A 19,240-nucleotide genomic window follows, 5' to 3' on the forward strand; every position below is an offset into this window, starting at 1 on the left:
CACATTTAAGAAGTCAAATGGATCATTCAGAATTTGTAGTGATTTTAAGTGTTCTGTTAATGCTCAAGAACATGTATCCAGTACCTCAGCCAGAGGAATTGTTAGCAAAAATGGCTGATAGCCATTAATTCCCATATGCATATCTCGCTGATGCCCATTCTGAGTTGCCTGTAGATGATCAGACAAAAAAGTTTTTAGTGATTAATACACCATTCAGCATGTATCATTATAGCTGGTTACCATTCGTAACTGGTAGCCATTTGTGGTCACCATCACTCCTGCAATATTTCAGAGATACTTTGAGTAACTTATATAAGGTCTCTGTAATTGTGTTAGTTATTTAGATGTCTTGGTAATTACCTGGACCACATGGAAGAAGCACCTGTGCAATCTGCAGATGTTTGGGCAGCTCCAAGCCCATGATCTGTGTTGTCACCCTAACAAAAAAATGGTTCAAATGGCTCTGAGCACTATGGGACTCAACTGCTGTGGTTATAAGTCCCCTAGAACTTAGAACTACTTAAACCTAACTAACCTAAGGACAGCACACAACACCCAGCCATCACGAGGCAGAGAAAATCCCTGACCCCGCCGGGAATCGAACCCGGGAACCCGGGCGTGGGAAGCGAGAACGCTACCGCACGACCACGAGATGCGGGCTGTCATCCTAACAAACATAGTTTCTTTGAGCTGAGAATATACAGGATCATATGGGTGCAATCACTGACTTACCATCTCCTAATAACCTTAAGAAATACAGTCCTTCTTGGCCAGAATGTTGTTGTGGAGTTATGTGGCATTTTTTCTGTGACATTGAGAAATATAGTGGAGTTATTGGTGAAAGAAATAAGTATTTCAAATCTTATTAAGATAGATTTTATCTTCAAAAATCGTATATAATTAACTAAAAATCAAAGACATATAAATTATTGTATTCCATTTTTTGCTTTGATTTTTAGTTTTATGCTTCAGGAGAACCAATCCACTATTCAGACTGATAACTATCTTAAGAAAAACAGTCAACATGTAAAAATTCTGAGCGTCATGAGCTACACAATAAGCCCCACATGCCGCAGACACATTTTTTAGTGGTGATATAATTAGGAAAACATTCTTCTTAACTTAGCTAAATACCTCATGACCTGGCAATAATTTTTCAGCAAATGACACATATCAAACGTTTTCTCAAAATCTGGAGCTCATAAATGATTATGGACCAAACTGTGTATTTTAATTGCTTCATTTCTGATTGTTATTTCCCTTTGGTGTGCTATGAAAATCAAGCACTCCTGTAATTAGTGAAAGCCATTCCTCATTTGTCAGTAAAAGTATACATTGCTGGGTTAAAGGCATACATGTTGGTGGAATTAGTTTTAATGATAATATTGGTATTTCGATTTTATTGACAAACTGTTCATTGTGCAAAAAATGATTGCTTTGCCTTACCCACAAGTCAGTAATGTTGAGAAATGGCTCCATTTTTACGTAAGGTCACAAACCTGGCTAAAAACTGATGACAAGTCTCTTTTATGAGCTCTCCTGATTTAGTGACTCTTGCATACACATTCTTTTTCCATTCCATTACTTAGTATAAGTCTTATTGGACTTGAGGAGAAAATCTGCTACTGACTTATTAGTGACAACCAAATACTATTGGTAACAATTTTTTGAAAAGTATTAATTGATGTCAGTTGTGACGATAAAAGCTATTTTTAATAATCTTTGAAATGCTTACCTCTTTTGTCAGTAATTATGTTTACTTCATGATGCCACAAAAAATGTAGGTGCCATATACTTCTGCAACAACAAAAGAAAGGAAAACAACATTAGATTGGATTTGGACTTGGGGCACAAAATTATGAATCTATCCTCCTCGACACTGTGCTACCAACTCACTTGAACACACACAGTGCATGAGACAAACTGATGAAGTGTCGGAGAAACTTTGACCTTCATTTTCTTGGAAACCATTGAGAGTTGGCACCAAAGGCAAAATACGTGTCCCTTTATTTTCTCTCTTGTTTCACCCTATCAAGTTTCTGTGACTTACAGTGGTTTGCATGTATTTTCACCTGATAACTGATGGCTATCAACACCACAGCAGCTACGAACCATGCCCTCTCCATCATATTTGCAATAGATGGAGGCACCTCCCACCCTGGCTTCTGACAATGGTCCTGTATCAGCATTTGCATTGAAGGATGTTTGTAAAAAATATTGCACTGAGCTGCTGATTTTCACCAGTGTCCATCCTGCATTCAATTCAGATGCCGAGTGGATGGTCAGGTCCTTCAAACACAAGTGTTCAAGATAATAATACAGCCGACGCTGGGGAAGCACTCACCAACTCCCTTGCCACCTACCAGTTCACCCCCAGAAATGGATGTAGTCCAACCCTCTTCAATCTGCTGAACCCATCTCTGCGGGCACACACCCATACACACAGCTGTATTACCATGCGGGCTCCCACACCTGGGCTCACACTTCCATCTGGGGCCCGGTTGGACCAATTTGTTGCCGGCAAAAGGGTTCAGGCAAATGTGTGAGGTTACAGTTGGTGAGGAGCATTCAGTCAGGCATTGAAATCAGCTCCAGCTGCAATGGCACATAACTCCCCCTCCTTTTCCCCTCAGCTGCCTACTGGGCAAGACCTATGCAACCACAGCAGGACAAGCCAGTCCAACATCCTGCCTGCTTCTGCTGCAACCTCTGCCCTTGCGTTATGCATTGACAGAGGGTCAACAGTGACCAGTGACGGGAGCTAATGGGGCGGAACCACTACCACCCCCTAAATCACTTCCAGCTCCTATCAGTGCCAGTGACCATCTCACCACACAACTGATGGAGATTGAGCATTTTCAGAATGCAGTGCTCAAGGAGATTAACCAGTGTCCCCATCTCCACTTCAGCCAGCACCAACTGTCCTGCTGGCCAGACAGAGCTGTACCCCAGAACCAATCGATCATCCAAGATTCTTACAGGCAGCACTGGCATCTGGCCGAACTTATTGTGTTAAGGAATTACTAGAGAAGTTTCACAAGCTGTGACATTTTCGCGAATAAAACAGTGACCCATATATACAATAAGTTTCCTTTAATTTACATCTATGGTCACAAACTTTTTATTAACAGATTACCGGTTTCGGTCTATAATGACCATCTTCAGATCTGCAGCAAAAAATGAAAAAAAAAAAAAAGACTCACAGATTATTGACAGCTTAAAAACAATAAATAGACCATGAAACTTCCTGGCAGATTAAAACTGTGTCCCGGACCAAGACTCGAACTTGGGACCTTTGCTTTTCACGGGCAACTGCTCTACCATAATGAAAAGTACTACTGACAAATATATGCATTTTTGCACTTTATGTATGAAGAGGCATACCTGTTTTATAAAAACAAAGTCCTAATGTACTGCAGCCATAGTGGCATCATCAAATGTTAAATGCAAAATCAGCACCAGCATCGTCAAATATATATAAATAACACCATATGCACACGTCATGTTGTCAGTAGCACTACTGTTCAAAACAAGCTGCCGAACAGTAGCCACAAGATGTGTGTGTTGTGGTGAACTTACATTATAGACCGAAAATGGTAATCTGCTAATAAAAGGTTTGTGACCATAGAGGTAACTTAAAGGAAATTTATACTACAGAAGTCTTTGGTAGTGATTCTGGCACTTCTCTCTTACCTTCCTCAACAGAGGTGCCACAGGCCAGACCATGTCAGGTCCTGTGCGTCAGTTGAATGGTGAAGGAGTGTAGTATCCAACAGTGATTCAGGTTCCTGGCCAGCCTGATTATTGATGTGGATGATAGATCAGAGATACTTGGGCTTGCTCCTTCAAATAGTGCACCACAGATGCAAGCATGTCATGTGGAGGAGTCCAATGACATGAGACTGCCTGTAAACACTGCAGCCCATACTTGTCAGTCATTCACTCATGAGTCATTGAAGCCTTCAGTATGTGCCATTGATCATTAAGAAAATGATGATCATTCCACTTGGGACCTGTGGAAGGTACATAAGCTTATATGTTTCAGTTGTAAATATTTGTCATGTATTATTGTTTTTCTGACATGTTCTACATCCTGGAAGACTTCTTCACTACATATCAATTGGAATGAAAGTAGATATAATCTAATCTAATTAAAAAACACCATGAGGGCTTTGGAAGGGTTGGCATAAGATGGAACCATTATATTTCCCCATAAAAGTTACTCTGATTTATTTGTAGTTTTCACATTCAAAGACCTGTGAAAAACTCATTGATGGTTTCCTTGTGATCTGTTTTCATGAAAAGGTTTCTTACATCTCTTGCAACATCTTGACTCCTTTTCCTAACTGAATGAAAATCAACTGATTCTTTCCTAGATCCAAAGCTATCTTCCCTTATATTCCCTTCCATTTGAGATCATATCAAAAACTTGATCTATATCAGACCAAAAAAGTGGCAATATTTCTCTTAGACACCTTTCATATCTTTGTCATTACATGCTCCCATCTCTGCATCCTAGTTCTCAACCAAAAGGTCAATTTGAACTCTGCAGTGGTTTTACATATATGGACCTAGAGACAGTGATATACCCTGGCCTTTCTCTGACCTTTGCACTGAATTACACAGCCAGTTATAGGGGGACATACAAGGTGCTACCCATATCATCTGAAATTTCATTGTAAAAATCAGAAAACTATACTTACGTCCTAGTCTCCAGCATTGTTCCCATTTTTGGAAGAACTCCTGGGAGCCTGGGGGTGAATGGTGTTTAGGACCCATTCCAATTCATCTTGGATGTCTTCAATCAGGCCAAAATGTCCTTTCAACACAGTTTTCATCTCTGGGAACAGCTAGAAGTTGCATGGGTCTAGTTATGGCGTGTAGTGAGGGTGTGTGACCATTGCCGTGTTATTTTAGGCCAGGAATTCCTTAACAATGAGTGAGGTGTGTGCGGGTGCATTGTCTTGGTACACCAATCAGACTTTCTTTTCTGCAACTCTATCTATTTTTGCCTAACATTTCTCATCGCTTGTCTCAAAACATCACAGTAAAACTGCCCATTGACAGTCTGATGATATGAAACAGACTCCATGTATGCTATTCCCTGAATGTGAAAAAGGAGAAGGAGATCAGCTTTGTTATTATGGTGCTGAAAACTTGTCAAGTTTTTTTCAGCCTTGGAGAAGATGGCTGTGATGATTGTTACTATGTTTCAAGGTCATAACTAAAGACCTCAGCTTCATCACCTGTTATGATTCTGGATAAAAACTTTGGACACTGTCGAACTCTGTTGTGGCTCAGTGCTTGTCTGAATCCTGAGGTTTGATTAGCTGATGCAAGAGAGTAAGGGACAAACTACAGTTTGTCTCATGTTCACTTCATTGGCTAGAATTCATTGACATGTTCTATACAACAGCCCAAGTCTGTTACAAATACCGTGAATTATTTGCCTTTGGTCTTCATGAACCACGTCATGCACTTTCATGATCATTTCCATTGTTGTCCATGTTGTCGGTTGACCAGGGTTAGTCATCTTTCACAGATTCTTGGCCTTATTTGAAGTGCTTGAATCACTCAGATCTTTTTGCTTGACTCGGTGCATTCCCACAAAATGCCTCTGTCAGCATGCAGTGGGTTTCAGTTGCAGTTTTCTTCAACTCAAAACAGAATTTGATGCAAATCTGTTGCTGTTTCACATTATCCATTTCACAATTCGCAGAAGCACTGAAACACCTCTGACATGCACCATCACAACTCACAGCTGCACGTGCCAAAGATGGCACAACCTTTTGCTGCAGTAGGTAATACATGTACCTTGATACCTCTAGTGGCGAAACTTTGTACTGCCACTGGTTTGACGGGTACAATAAAATTCTCAGATATTTTGGGTGGCATGTTGAACAATTAAAATAGACTCCAAACTATGGTAAGACTTGTCCTTTGTACATATTAGCAAATAATTGCCAGAGGTGAAAAAACAATAAGTGAGAGAGAAGGAGAAAGATCCTTGTATCAGCTAAGCATCAAATGCCAGACCTTTGGATGTATAGTTTAAATGATACATGTTCTTGCTTTAATACCAGATCACTCAAGACCTGTACAGTAGTTCAAAAATTTCCCATCAACTCCCAGATCTTAAATTTCTTATTGAATTACTCCTACAAGTCTATGAGTTTCTTAATTCAGAGCCTGAAATTAAATGATGTCTCCCTGATACCCCACCAATACGTCCCACTGTTGTCTTTTGTTGCTAACCAAATCAACACAACATCATTGTCAAATAGTATGATGCAGACACCATATCTACTCTGAAACCTGGCAACTGCATACAAAATGAGAGAGCAATAGTTCAAATAATAATTAATTTTGGTCAGGAATTGACATGTATTCACTGTATGGCATCATATGTAAGATGGACTGACACTGCCCTGTTAGGACACAAAGATGCATATGGAACTGTCTGCCTTGGGGACATCCAGTACCTGATTTCTGGTTATCCTTAACAGTGACTCAAGATGTGAGCATCTGTTGTAGTGCACAGGCCATAGGCTCATCTCCTGAGCTTTGAGGATGCAAACTTGCTCTTCAGCATACCCCCTCATCATCTCTCACCATTTTCAAAAAGAGTTATCTGCTGTGTTATTTACTTATTTATGAGTCCCCCACCACCACCACATATGTGCAATAGCCCCCTCCCCAACCCCTCTGATTTATTCTTCTCTTACTGTTTTTTCTTTTTGTTTAAATGTTTGAGTGGAGCAAGAATAAGATTCCATATAAATTACACAATGGGATTTTGACTGAATTTTCATCGCCATATGAAGAATGGGAAAGGGACAAAAGGAGTATCAAACTGACCAACATGAGGTCTAGTTTTGCAAAAAACTGGAAGACAATAGGTAGCCGAATGAGCTCACATAAAGGTCATGCTTTCTGAACAGAGCTAAAAAAAAAAAAATGATGCTTGAAAGCATGTGCAGCAAATGTGGCGCCAGTTGAGAATTTAACTGCAATGTTTAGCTTAGAATTTTAAAGAGTACTAGAAGATATTTGTCAGGCATGTTATGTAGATCATGCAATCTGCTGTTGTGTGGTGTTGACATCTATGTCATCGATGCTCAAAGGTGTAAAAATGTTCCAACAATTTTTCAGTAGAGAATCCTTTAGGAAGGGAAATGTGCATTCTCAATCTCCATCTCATTTGGTGAGCATGATTTTGAGCATCATTTAGAGGTGCATCAGATGTTTTGTAAATATATTTTATTTCTTATTTTTAGACAAACCATTTGACCATTTTTACCATTTTTAATTACCTTTTCTTCTTTTCCTCTATTCAGTAACTGCACTATTCTTTTAATTTCATTCATCACAATCAAAGTTTGTAGAAAGTTGCAGCTCAGTGTTATTAATGATTTAACCAATAAAACACTATTCTTTTCAATTTTCCCTTTCTCTTCCTCTTTTACGCATTTTTATTTTTCGCTCGGACCCTTCTATTTACTCTGACTGAGGTTAGTGAAATTTTAACTAATACACTCCTGGAAATTGAAATAAGAACACCATGAATTCATTGTCCCAGGAAGGGGAAACTTTATTGACACATTCCTGGGGTCAGATACATCACATGGTCACACTGACAGAACCACAGGCACATAGACATAGGCAACAGAGCATGCACAATGTCGGCACAAGTACAGTGTATATCCACCTTTCGCAGCAATGCAGGCTGCTATTCTCCCATGGAGACGATCGTAGAGATGCTGGATGTAGTCCTGTGGAACGGCTTGCCATGCCATTTCCACCTTGCGCCTCAGATGGACCAGTGTTCGTGCTGGACGTGCAGACCGCGTGAGACGACGCTTCATCCAGTCCCAAACATGCTCAATGGGGGACACATCCGGAGATCTTGCTGGCCAGGGTAGTTGACTTACACCTTCTAGAGCACGTTGGGTGGCACGGGATACATGCGGACGTGCATTGTCCTGTTGGAACAGCAAGTTCCCTTGCCGGTCTAGGAATGGTAGAACGATGGGTTCGATGACGGTTTGGATGTACTGTGCACTATTCAGTGTCCCCTCGACGATCACCAGTGGTGTACGGCCAGTGTAGGAGATCGCTCCCCACACCATGATGCCGGGTGTTGGCCCTGTGTGCCTCGGTCGTATGCAGTCCTGATTGTGGCGCTCACCTGCACGGTGCCAAACACGCATACGACCATCATTGGCACCAAGGCAGAAGCGACTCTCATCGCTGAAGACGACACGTCTCCATTCGTCCCTCCATTCACGCCTGTCGCGACACCACTGGAGGCGGGCTGCACGATGTTGGGGCGTGAGCGGAAGACGGCCTAACGGTGTGCGGGACCGTAGCCCAGCTTCATGGAGATGGTTGCGAATGGTCCTCGCCGATACTCCAGGAGCAACAGTGTCCCTAATTTGCTGGGAAGTGGCGGTGCGGTCCCCTACGGCACTGCGTAGGATCCTACGGTCTTGGCGTGCATCCGTGCGTCGCTGCGGTCCGGTCCCAGGTCGACGGGCACGTGCACCTTCCGCCGACCACTGGCGACAACATCGATGTACTGTGGAGACCTCACGCCCCACGTGTTGAGCAATTCGGCGGTACGTCCACCCGGCCTCCCGCATGCCCACTATACGCCCTCGCTCAAAGTCCGTCAACTGCACATACGATTCACGTCCACGCTGTCGTGGCATGCTACCAGTGTTAAAGACTGCGATGGAGCTCCGTATGCCACGGCAAACTGGCTGACACTGACGGCGGCGGTGCACAAATGCTGCGCAGCTAGCGCCATTCGACGGCCAACACCGCGGTTCCTGGTGTGTCCGCTGTGCCGTGCGTGTGATAATTGCTTGTACAGCCCTCTCGCAGTGTCCGGAGCAAGTATGGTGGGTCTTGACACAATGGTGTCAATGTGTTCTTTTTTCCATTTCCAGGAGTGTATGTTTCCTTTGATCTTCTCCTCTTTACGGTGAATATTCCTTCATCCACACCTCCCTTCCTCTTCATAACAGGTTACTCTCTTTACTCCCTTTTGGTTCAAAAGCTGGGAACACTGTATCCTGTTTTAACCATTTCTTGTGCCAATATTAAGATATGTGCATTCTAAAGGAATGTACTGACCAGACTTTTTGTGATTTTAATAATTTACTGGACTGACTTTTTCTTTTTATGCAAAAGACAGAATATATGGAATTTTGGAATACTATGTATTTTCTGTAGTATACTATCCTGGGCTATATACAAGTAATTGGAGTAAAGGTAACTGTTGTAATGGTGATGCACACAACTTACGGAACACGAAACAAAATACACTCAAAACAATAATAAAAGGGTACTGACACTGATAACCATAGAACATCACATTCAATTATAGAATATGCCAAAAAATCCAGGCAGAACCAATGTCCAGTTGGTAAATAGTTTTTTTTAGGAATAGAATGGTTTACTAGTGTTACCCAAATAGAATTTGTAGGAGTAAGCTGATACCAGCCTTAGGGCAATGTATTTCAGCAATGATGCACCTTAACCCAGGTTTTCAAGTTATGGCAGTGAGCTGCACAAAAGATGGCAGTCACAGTACCACACAATTTCTTGTGAGGCGTGGCGGCTATAGTCTCTGAGATGAGTGATTGATATTGACAGTTGAGGCAGGCAGATGACAATGTTATCAAACATGGCTTATGGCACTCCGCACCTGGTCTCTGCTTATACAAACTCTCTGGCAGCAGAAACAAAAGCATCGATAACATACAGGTTGCATTTGTAAGTGTGAATGTGTTTATAGTTGCTACTTGTAATATATAACCTAGAAAAATTGAAAAAAATATTTAATATCTACTACAGTGAAATATCATACATTTATTTGTGAAACTTCACAATATAAAACAAAACTATTTTCTCAAATTGTTGAACATACAGTTTTTTTTCCGTTGTTGAATATTAGCAATGGTTCCACAAAAAGTGACTGAATAATTTATCAGCATATTAATGTTTACAATCCGAAGATTGTACTCACAGTATGATGATAGGTTGATGACATGCCCACTCCTTACATTCTTGAGTGCATTTTATTTATGATAATGGGAAAACACCACTCTCATTAGAATATGATTTAAAATAGTCTTCTTCAGCACTGCTCAAATGATCACAGCTCCCTTCCAGTTGTATAATTAAATTTTCTATCCATTCTTCCTCCACCCCTTATTTTGGCTGCCTCTCTTATAACACTTACAGTACTGTCCGTTCACTTGTCACTTGATTCATAGCTGCTACTAGAAGCTTTTCAACTTCAGAGATCTTGAATTCTTTATTGTTTGTAGCAACATAATTTTTTATTTGTGCCCATACTCCTTCAATGGCATTGAAGTGACAATTGGATGGAGGAAGCCGAACAATTTCATACCTGTGCCATGTGGCAATCTCACCAATTACATACGTCGGAAATTGTACTTTCTTTTGTACGACAATTTTGAGTAATTCTGCCTTCTTCATATCTTCTTTGAAATCCACTTTTCGTTGTTTCAGCCACTGAATAAATCTTCTTTTCTCATTGCTAAAGTTGGTACCATATCATGAACAACAAACTGATAAGGGGCATTGTCCATGATGATCACTGATGGATTTGTCAGATTCATCATAAGCGATGTTTCAAACTACTTTTGTAAAACCATATTATTCATCACATCATGGTAATCACCTGTCTTTGATGAAACATTAACAAGCAGTTTGACACTAAACCAGCTGCTGTACCTGCATGTAAAAGAATAATTTGCCCTCCTTTTCCAAGAAGCACTGCCATGGTCCCCTCGGGCGTTCCATCCTCCAGTCTCTGCAGAATGAATGGCTGTTATTAACCCACATATCATCTAGCCACACTATATTTTCAAATCTCACACCCTTGATTCTCCATAGAAATCTGCACCGCCATATGACTACATCTGTTCTTTCCATCAATACTTTGTCTGTTAAACAATGAGTAGCTGAAGCCTATGTCTCTCAGAACTGTATGTAGTGAAAACTTGCTTCCTTTAAGAAGATCATCTTTCACCAGTGACACAAGTAATTTAGATAGGATGGGATGCTCCCTTCTCTTATAAAAGCCATATGTATGATGACGAATAGCTTCTTTCTGGAAATTGTCCAAAGCTATCACTTGCTTCTTCCTGGGCCACTTCTTTCATGGTGTGTGCGGTCTTGTTGTGTCACTCTCATCACAGTCTATACTTTACTGTTCTTTTCCTATAGTTACAACAGTATTCTTCTTTATTTTCAAAACTGCTGTAGTTCTGTTAACGACCTGAGCAACAGGAAATAAGGGGCCACCTTTTTCCTTTTCTTTTTCAAAGTACTCCCTCACCGAACACACGAATTCATGTGCTTGGCTGTGTAGCACGCTTTTCTTCCTCTGTTTTACTTCATGTGTTGGGCTGGCACTACTCATTTCACTGGACATTGTTTAAAAGGAAACAGAAGCAAACAAACAACAACAAAAATGAAATAAACTATGAACTGAACTATTAACACAAACTACGAAATGACCACACTGGCTTCACGTGACTCACTGGTACACTATGTGTTCAAAAGTATCTGGACACCCCCAAAAACACATGTTTTTCATATTAGGTGCATTGTGCTGCCACCTACTGCCAGGCAGTCGTCTCAGCAACCTCAGTAATCATTAGATATCATGAGAGAGCAGAATGGAGCGCTTGGGGGAACTCACGGACTTTGAACGTGGTCAGGTTATTGGGTATCACTTGTGTCATACGTCTGTATGTGAGATTTCCACACCCCTGAACATCCCTAGGTCCACTGTTTCCGATGTGACAGTGACTGTCTACAGTTGAAGAGAGTCGTAATTTGTAATAGCCAGACATCACACAGGAATTCCAAACTGCTTCAGGATCCACTCAAGTACTACAACAGTTAGGCAGGAAGTGAGAAAACTTGGATTTCATGGTCGAGCTGCAGCTGTTCATAAGCTGCACATCATGCCAGTAAATGTCAAACAACGCCACGCTTGATGGAAGGAGCGTAAACATTGGACAATTGAACAGTGGAAAAATGTTGTGTGGAGTGACAAATCATGGTATAGAATGTGGCGATCCAATGGCAAGGTGTGGGTATGGCAAATGCACAGTGAACGTATCTGCCAGCGTGTGTAGTGCCAACAGTAAAATTCGGAGGTGGTGGTGTTAGGGTGTGGTCATGTTTTTCATGGAGGGGGCTTGAACCCCTTGTTGTTTTACATGGCATTGTCACAGCACAGGCCTACATTGATGTTTTAAGCTCCTTCTTGCTTTCCACTATTGAAGAGGAGTTAGAGGATGGCAATTGCATCTTTCAACACGATTAAGCACCTGTTCATAATGCACGGCCTGTGGCGGAGTGGTTACACAACAATAACATCCTTGTAATGGACTGGCTTGCACAGAGTCCTGACCTGAATCCTATAGAAAACCTTTGGGATGTTGTGGACTGCTGAGTTAATGCCAGGCATCACCGACCAACATCGATTCCTCTTCACAGTGCAGCAGTCCATGAAGAATGGGCTGCCATTCCCCAAGAAATCTTCCAGTACTTGATTGAATGTGTGCCTGCAAGAGTGGAAGCTGTCATAAAGGCTAAGGTTGGGCCAACACCATATTGAATTCCAGTATTACCAATAGAGGGCACCAATAACTTGTAAGTCATGTTCAGCTAGGTGTCTGGATATTTTTGATCACATAGTGTATGTTTCTGACACATTTGTGAGGTTTGCAGGTGCATGTAAGGTTTTCAGAGTGGCAGTGTGACTCCTGCTACTTGCTCGAGTGCAGTCCATTGTTGACTGGCTACTTGCAGTTGCTAGGCAATGGAACGACGCTACTCAGCTATCAGTACCAAAACTCTATCTCCCAGACTATATAATCAGTATGAGCGCTGTCTGTATCACAGGCAGCCACAATATTACACCTCCCTGAGGACCAGACATAATATGAGAGAGGGCCAGTCAGGAGATTCGAAACTGTTGCAACTGTTGTTGGGATATAATAGTCACCTACTCATTCAGAGATGCTAGTAGTGGTGATTAGGCTCAGATATTGTCAGAACTTCCAACAGAGAGTGTAATTACTTCAATAATGAAAACTGAAACCGAAAGCTATATTATAATTCAGATGTCATTTCTTCAAAACATGCTACCAGTTTCGACACAAAAAAGCCTCATCATGAGGCCCCAAGAGTAATCTGCCAATAATGTTTGGACCACAATAACAAAGAACAAAGAACAATGGAGTCTTTAAATGAAAACAAGTCAACGTATTGAGCACGTTATGTCAACAAGTGCAACCAACGAAGTCAATCGCATCAGGACCAAATCAACTGGATTCCATAACTTATAGTAACAAGTCCACGAATGGTCAGATGATAACTAAAACTCTACAGGTTGCACATGCTGATGTATGACATTTGACTTATGATACAGCTGTTGCTTTCAGTTTTCATTATTCAGGTACTTCATGTCTGGCTGCTGCCTCACTGTCCTTGATGGATTGCCAGAGAAGGATGTTAGATGTACAGTGTCATTTGGCAAGTGTTGGCCGGTGCTGGAACTGGGCCCACAGGTGATATTGATGGTGCTTCCAGGTTTGATAATCATTACAGAGAATGTATAAGTGTAATTTTTGGGCTGGATGCTGACCAAAGTGGTGGAACCAGACCAGGTCATACAGTGCATAGCAACAGTTGTACCAGTGGGGTGCAGATGGAGCGGGTCTGTTGTCCCCACACTGTATAGCACTTTAAGAACTGAGAAATGTGATATCATAGCTTTTGTATACTAGTTTTAAAGCATCCCACCGCAGATTCTACATTCAGTTAGGCTTGATGTAAAAAAGTTCTGTGGGAATGTAGGTGATTCCTTGCTCTTTCAAAAAGGTAGGAATAGTCTCAGATGTGAATTGTGAACTATTCTTTGTCACAGTAAGATGAGAAGGCCTTTTGTTGGTGAACTTTGGAGAAAGAAAGAATGATGATTTTTGGGTCTGAGTCTGTAGTGCCCATTGTCCGTACTTAAGGAAAATGAGAGTATGTATCAATGATGGCCCACAAAGTCTTAATGTATGTCTAATTTAGTTTATTAATTATGGTGAAAAAAGACTTTTGCCATTTCCTGCACAGGCTTTGTTGTAGTGAACTAGTTATTCAAAGTCTGAGACACGGATTGGCCCATAAGCATGGTAATGAACCAACATTTCATGTCACCAACTTCCCAGTGACCATGATAAGCAAGAGATAAGATATGACATCATGGTGTGGGGAGGATTACTACTCTTAGATCTGAAAGAAGAAGAAATTCTTTGATACAGAAGCAGATAGTGACAGGGAAAAGTAACACTTGAGCTATTTTGCATGTCACATTTGTGGCTGATTCTGAGGTGGCGATACCTGGAAGTACTGGGTGCTTCTAGATTCACAGAACCAATAAATAAATAAATAAATAGTTTTTGATTATGCACTGTGTGATGCTTCATTCCATTTGGTTCCCTGTGAGTGAGAACTTCCCAAATGCGGTTATCTGAAGCATCAGTTATTACAACGGGATTGCTGGGAGCTGTACGGAACAAGACAGGATGTAGATTTTAAATTTAGTTTAAGCATTAGGAAAACCTTTTGACTTGCTACAGACCACTGAAATTTGACACTTTTGTATCAACGTGTGTTAAATGGAATAGGAGTAATAGCTTTGGCACAGTTTATTCACCTGTTGTGGAATCACACACTGATAGTTACATACATTTCTGACTGGAATTAAAAATCACTTTGTATATTTTGTTGGAAATGATATTTTGAGACATTGCACTTCTTTCAATATTTAATAAACAATTTTGAGACGTTTTATCAACCTTGGCTGTGAAATGAAATGAAATGAAATGATCATATGGCATTGTTGGCCGGGAGGCCCCATGCGGGGAAGTTCGGCCGCCGTATTGCAAGTCCTTTTTAGTTGACGCCACTTCAGCGACTTGTGAGTCAATGATGATGAAGAACACACAACACCCAGTCATCACGAGGCAGAGAAAATCCCTGACCCCACTGGGAATCGAACTCGGGACCCCATGCGCGGGAAGCGAGAATGCTACTGCAAGACCACGAGCTGCGGACTGCAGCTGAAATAATACAATTCAGTAAAAAGTAGGCTGCAGAACCATTACTTCAGTTTTTGTTAGCATTGTGCACCTGCATTTTCACTGACCACAGAAGAATTGAACTGTAACAGTTTATTAGATTTTAAAGATGTTAATATCTCCTAGATACTGAAACATGATTCCGTAGTTTATCCTTTTACACCTCATTTGTATTAGCTCTTCAAGTTATAAGTGCCTGTTACAATTTCCTCCAACATTTAAATTTTTCTCTTACAATGCACAGAGTTCTTCACAGTGTAATGAAGCACTGAAAAATCTATAAAGAGTCTTAGGTGAAATGGAGTTTAGTCACCACATTTGTGTTTCTATTGCTGCATACGTTTATCCGTTGGCTGTGTTGGGAATTACTCATCTAAATTCCACTACATTACAAATGTATTTTTGTCCTATAGTTAATGTTTAAGGATACTGAAGACGGCACTGTATCTGCCGGAGATAGTAGGAAAATACTGTGTGACTGGCCAAAAGCTTTGCTTACTCAAGTATACATTTAATGTAAGATCTTTGTTGTTTAAGTAACTGTAATGTTACCTTTCAATTGCTTTGTTGTGTAAAACTGTAGAGTCTGTTCTCCTGTAATTTTTTCCCAATTCCTTGTTTAGCCTACCCTGTAGTGATCCTGCTGTTACCTGTGTGTATGTCAGAAGGAGCGGTGGCATTTGTGGAGCTTTAAAGTACCATGCACTTCCATATCATTGTTTCTGGCCACCCATGAAAGTTAATTCTCATCTGAATTGTTTTTAATAGGTTCCCTGCATGTTTACTAATGAACATAAATCTACAGTTCCTAAATAACGCAATGGCTGATACGTTGTTCGTGTGTTTGTTAGTTACTCATAACTAATCATTTTTATAGATTCTCTAATAAGATCTAAGAGACATATTGTTCCATATACTTGTCTCTATTCATATTATATTTAGTTTGCTCCCTATTTCCATATTATTGTAATTACTTTTGTATTTTTTCATGTCCTATATCTTATCACTTCTGTAGAATATTCCTCATTTCTCTTTTATATTGTATTAATTTACTGTGATACGTTATTGATTTAATGTTTTTTATTTAAAAGAAAAATTTTCTTTCTCTGCTTAATTTCATAGTTACAAGTTTTACATTAGCTACTGAAATTAAATAATGACAGTTAACTGAAATTGTTGGAAAACCTTTGAACAGTGGAGGTGGAGCAAGTAATGAATTCATTTGTGACATTCTATGTAATTGCTCTAAGTTAGAATTTATCATTTTCTTTTAATTTTCATCCATAAAATAGTGTATGTATCATTCATAAGAACATATTCATGAACATATAATATTCAATTATTAGAAGGACATCCTCTTATATCCAGGTAATATCAAATAAGTACCTTAACAATGAAGCTGGAATTAATTTTCCTTGTTATATGTTTGTGTTTCAGTGTGTTATTTTTTCATTATGTTATGATGAATGAAGGAAATTTTAGAGAAACAGGACACTCTGGCAGATTGGCATATGAAGAACTGCTCTTTTTAGTTTACAATGCATCTCTTTTCTAGAGTAATTAGATGCCGCTCTATTTCGGTGCCAACAAAGTGTAGTGTCTTCATGTTCAATTTTGTCATCACATATGTTTCTACATAGAAATTATGTGCTTTGTTTAGTAAGTTCCTGTTTAGTTTTATACCAGAGGTCCATGTTTAAAGTGCTGGAAACTAGATTCTTTAGTACTGCTCTGTCTGATAGATACCACTTTCCATTTCTTAAACAGAATTTGCAGCCACTGCACTTCTTCTGTTTCTGACATCCATCTCATTGTGGGAATTACTTTTTCCTAATCAACCACATAACCTATTGTAAGCCTATCAGCCACTTATATTGCAGGAAAGAGCCAGATCTCGAGCTGGAAGGACTGCTCAAACGGCACTACACGACTGTCGAGTTTTTTCAGGGAACTATGATGAATGCTGTAGATCTAGAGAGAGTGAAGGTAAACTCATTGCTGGCCTGGCTCTGGAATGCTGCGGTGCATCACATAGTCTCGCCCCATCTCGCTTGTATTTCTTTAATACCTATAAGCAGCACTTTTATTCAGACTGAAATCTTTTCATTGTTGCATCTGAAGTACAACTGATCTTAGAAAATGTGCATGTTTTCTAATAGCAGGAATGTAAGACATTAGCTGTAGTATAATAGCCAGTAGAGTTAGTCATGTAGTCTGACTGCTAAGTTACATTATATGCATTAATGTAATCTATATCAAATGATTTATATTAACTAGCGTTACTTATAAGATAGTTTTCTGCTGCTAGTGCTCAATTTGTGTATGAAATATGTGGCACTATTGCCTTCAAATATTTGTTTTGAAATCTAGATGAAAATTTATATCTTATGGATTTGTCTTCTCTTTGAATTGCTTGTAATTCATTTGTGTATCTCATGGAACATTTCTGTTCACTGAAATTGGTTTTTCAGCATCTAAATGCTGCTGTGTAACCATTCAGGTGCAGCCATAAAAAGATTTCAGTTTGCTTTGTATTTTGCATGCATATAAGGAATACAAGGTCATCAGATTTGTACGATCATGACTGAAATAACAATTTGTTTGACTGAAGACAGTGGTATATCCAAAATATTATGAGCAGTGTGATGACTCTGTATTTCGTGCATTTGTTTGCAGCATAATGTTAGCTGTTATGACCTGTTTAATTTTTTGTACTCTAGATTTTAGCATTGTAGGTTTTTATTAATAATTTATTTTGTTGTTCTTCATTATTTATCTGGTCCGGTGATTCTTTTTTCGTGCGGGCGGTGTTGGAATGAGCAGAAAACCACCAGACCTTGAGTTGGAAGGCCTGTTCAAGAGGCATTTCACTACTGTTGAATTCTTCCAAGGTTCAATAATGAATCCAATTGATCTTCAACGGGTTAAGGTGAGACAAGACTGGCGGAGCAGTGCAAATAAAAATATTTTCATCCCCTGGAATTTTAGTAATTGTTACCAATACCAAGAACAGCCCTATTACATAATGCATGTAACACAGATATGTTCCTACTTTAAGCATAATTGAATAATGTTTAATAATTGTAAACAGTGTGATAAATTTGTAGGCAGCTATTAAAATATGAAATCAAATAATGAATCAGTTGAAACCTGATGTTAGTCAAAGAACTAAAAACAGCAATGAAACCAATTTTACTAGACTTGACCTTGGACCCTTTTGCTGCAGGAGTCAGAGGAAAGGTTATTAGATGGACAGACAGACATGTAGAATATGGCTTTATTTCTTTTAGGTATTGTTTTATTTAATTTACTCTTTTCTGTTAATCGGTACACCATGGGAGAAAATGTAACTATTTGAAGGATATTTCCAACTATGCTATTTCTCACAAGTTTGATGAGTGATTATCTCTACTCTACATTTAGCTTCACACAGTTTTCCCTCCATATTTATAGGTTAGCTCCCACTTGTGTATATTTTCGGTACTCAGTGGCACACAAAGGTTATTAAATATCATAAAATAACAGCATTTCATGAGGTGCTAGGAGTTGAAAATTTTCAAAAGAATGAAAGTTTTACTATAGAGTGTCTGTCTTACAGATCAAGTGGATAAAGTGTATCTTATTCTTTTTAATTTCTTGATATTTTTGAGGAGATAATGGATGATGGATACACAGGCAACATATGTGGTTATTAATACCCCCATATGGTGAGCAGAAGCAGAATGTTGTATACACAGATCAACTGTCATTCAGAATATTTGCAGCAGTGTTTCATCACGTGTGGAACAGGGTCATAACTGCCTAATGGTATGGATAATGGTTGATCCTAGTGTGTACTACCCACCTGCCATGGGAGAGAACATTCATTACAATTGTCAACAATGATCCAGTTATACATACCTAACAAATGGATCATAAAATGCACGTCACAAGTACTTGAGGCATATTTTACGTGACTGTACATGGTATCTGCAATATTTGCAAAAGAAGTGGAAACTGAGTGAGGCTGATTTTCATTTGCTGGTAGAAATCTGTCTTTCCCATGACTAGTATCA

The 19,240-nt window shown here is 39.7% G+C and overlaps 1 protein-coding gene across 1 annotated transcript in view; it reads left to right on the forward strand.

Moving 5' to 3' along the window:
- Positions 1 to 19,240, forward strand: part of LOC126168267 (calcium-activated potassium channel slowpoke) — a 908,898-nt gene that overhangs the window by 266,122 nt on the left and 623,536 nt on the right. Inside the window, exon 8 of the mRNA XM_049920542.1 lies at positions 18,009 to 18,114. Coding sequence (XP_049776499.1) covers positions 18,009 to 18,114 — 106 coding nt within the window. The remainder of the gene's footprint in view (positions 1 to 18,008; positions 18,115 to 19,240) is intronic.

This window comes from Schistocerca cancellata, chromosome 1, assembly GCF_023864275.1.
Source record: "Schistocerca cancellata isolate TAMUIC-IGC-003103 chromosome 1, iqSchCanc2.1, whole genome shotgun sequence".
Lineage (NCBI taxonomy): Eukaryota > Metazoa > Arthropoda > Insecta > Orthoptera > Acrididae > Schistocerca > Schistocerca cancellata.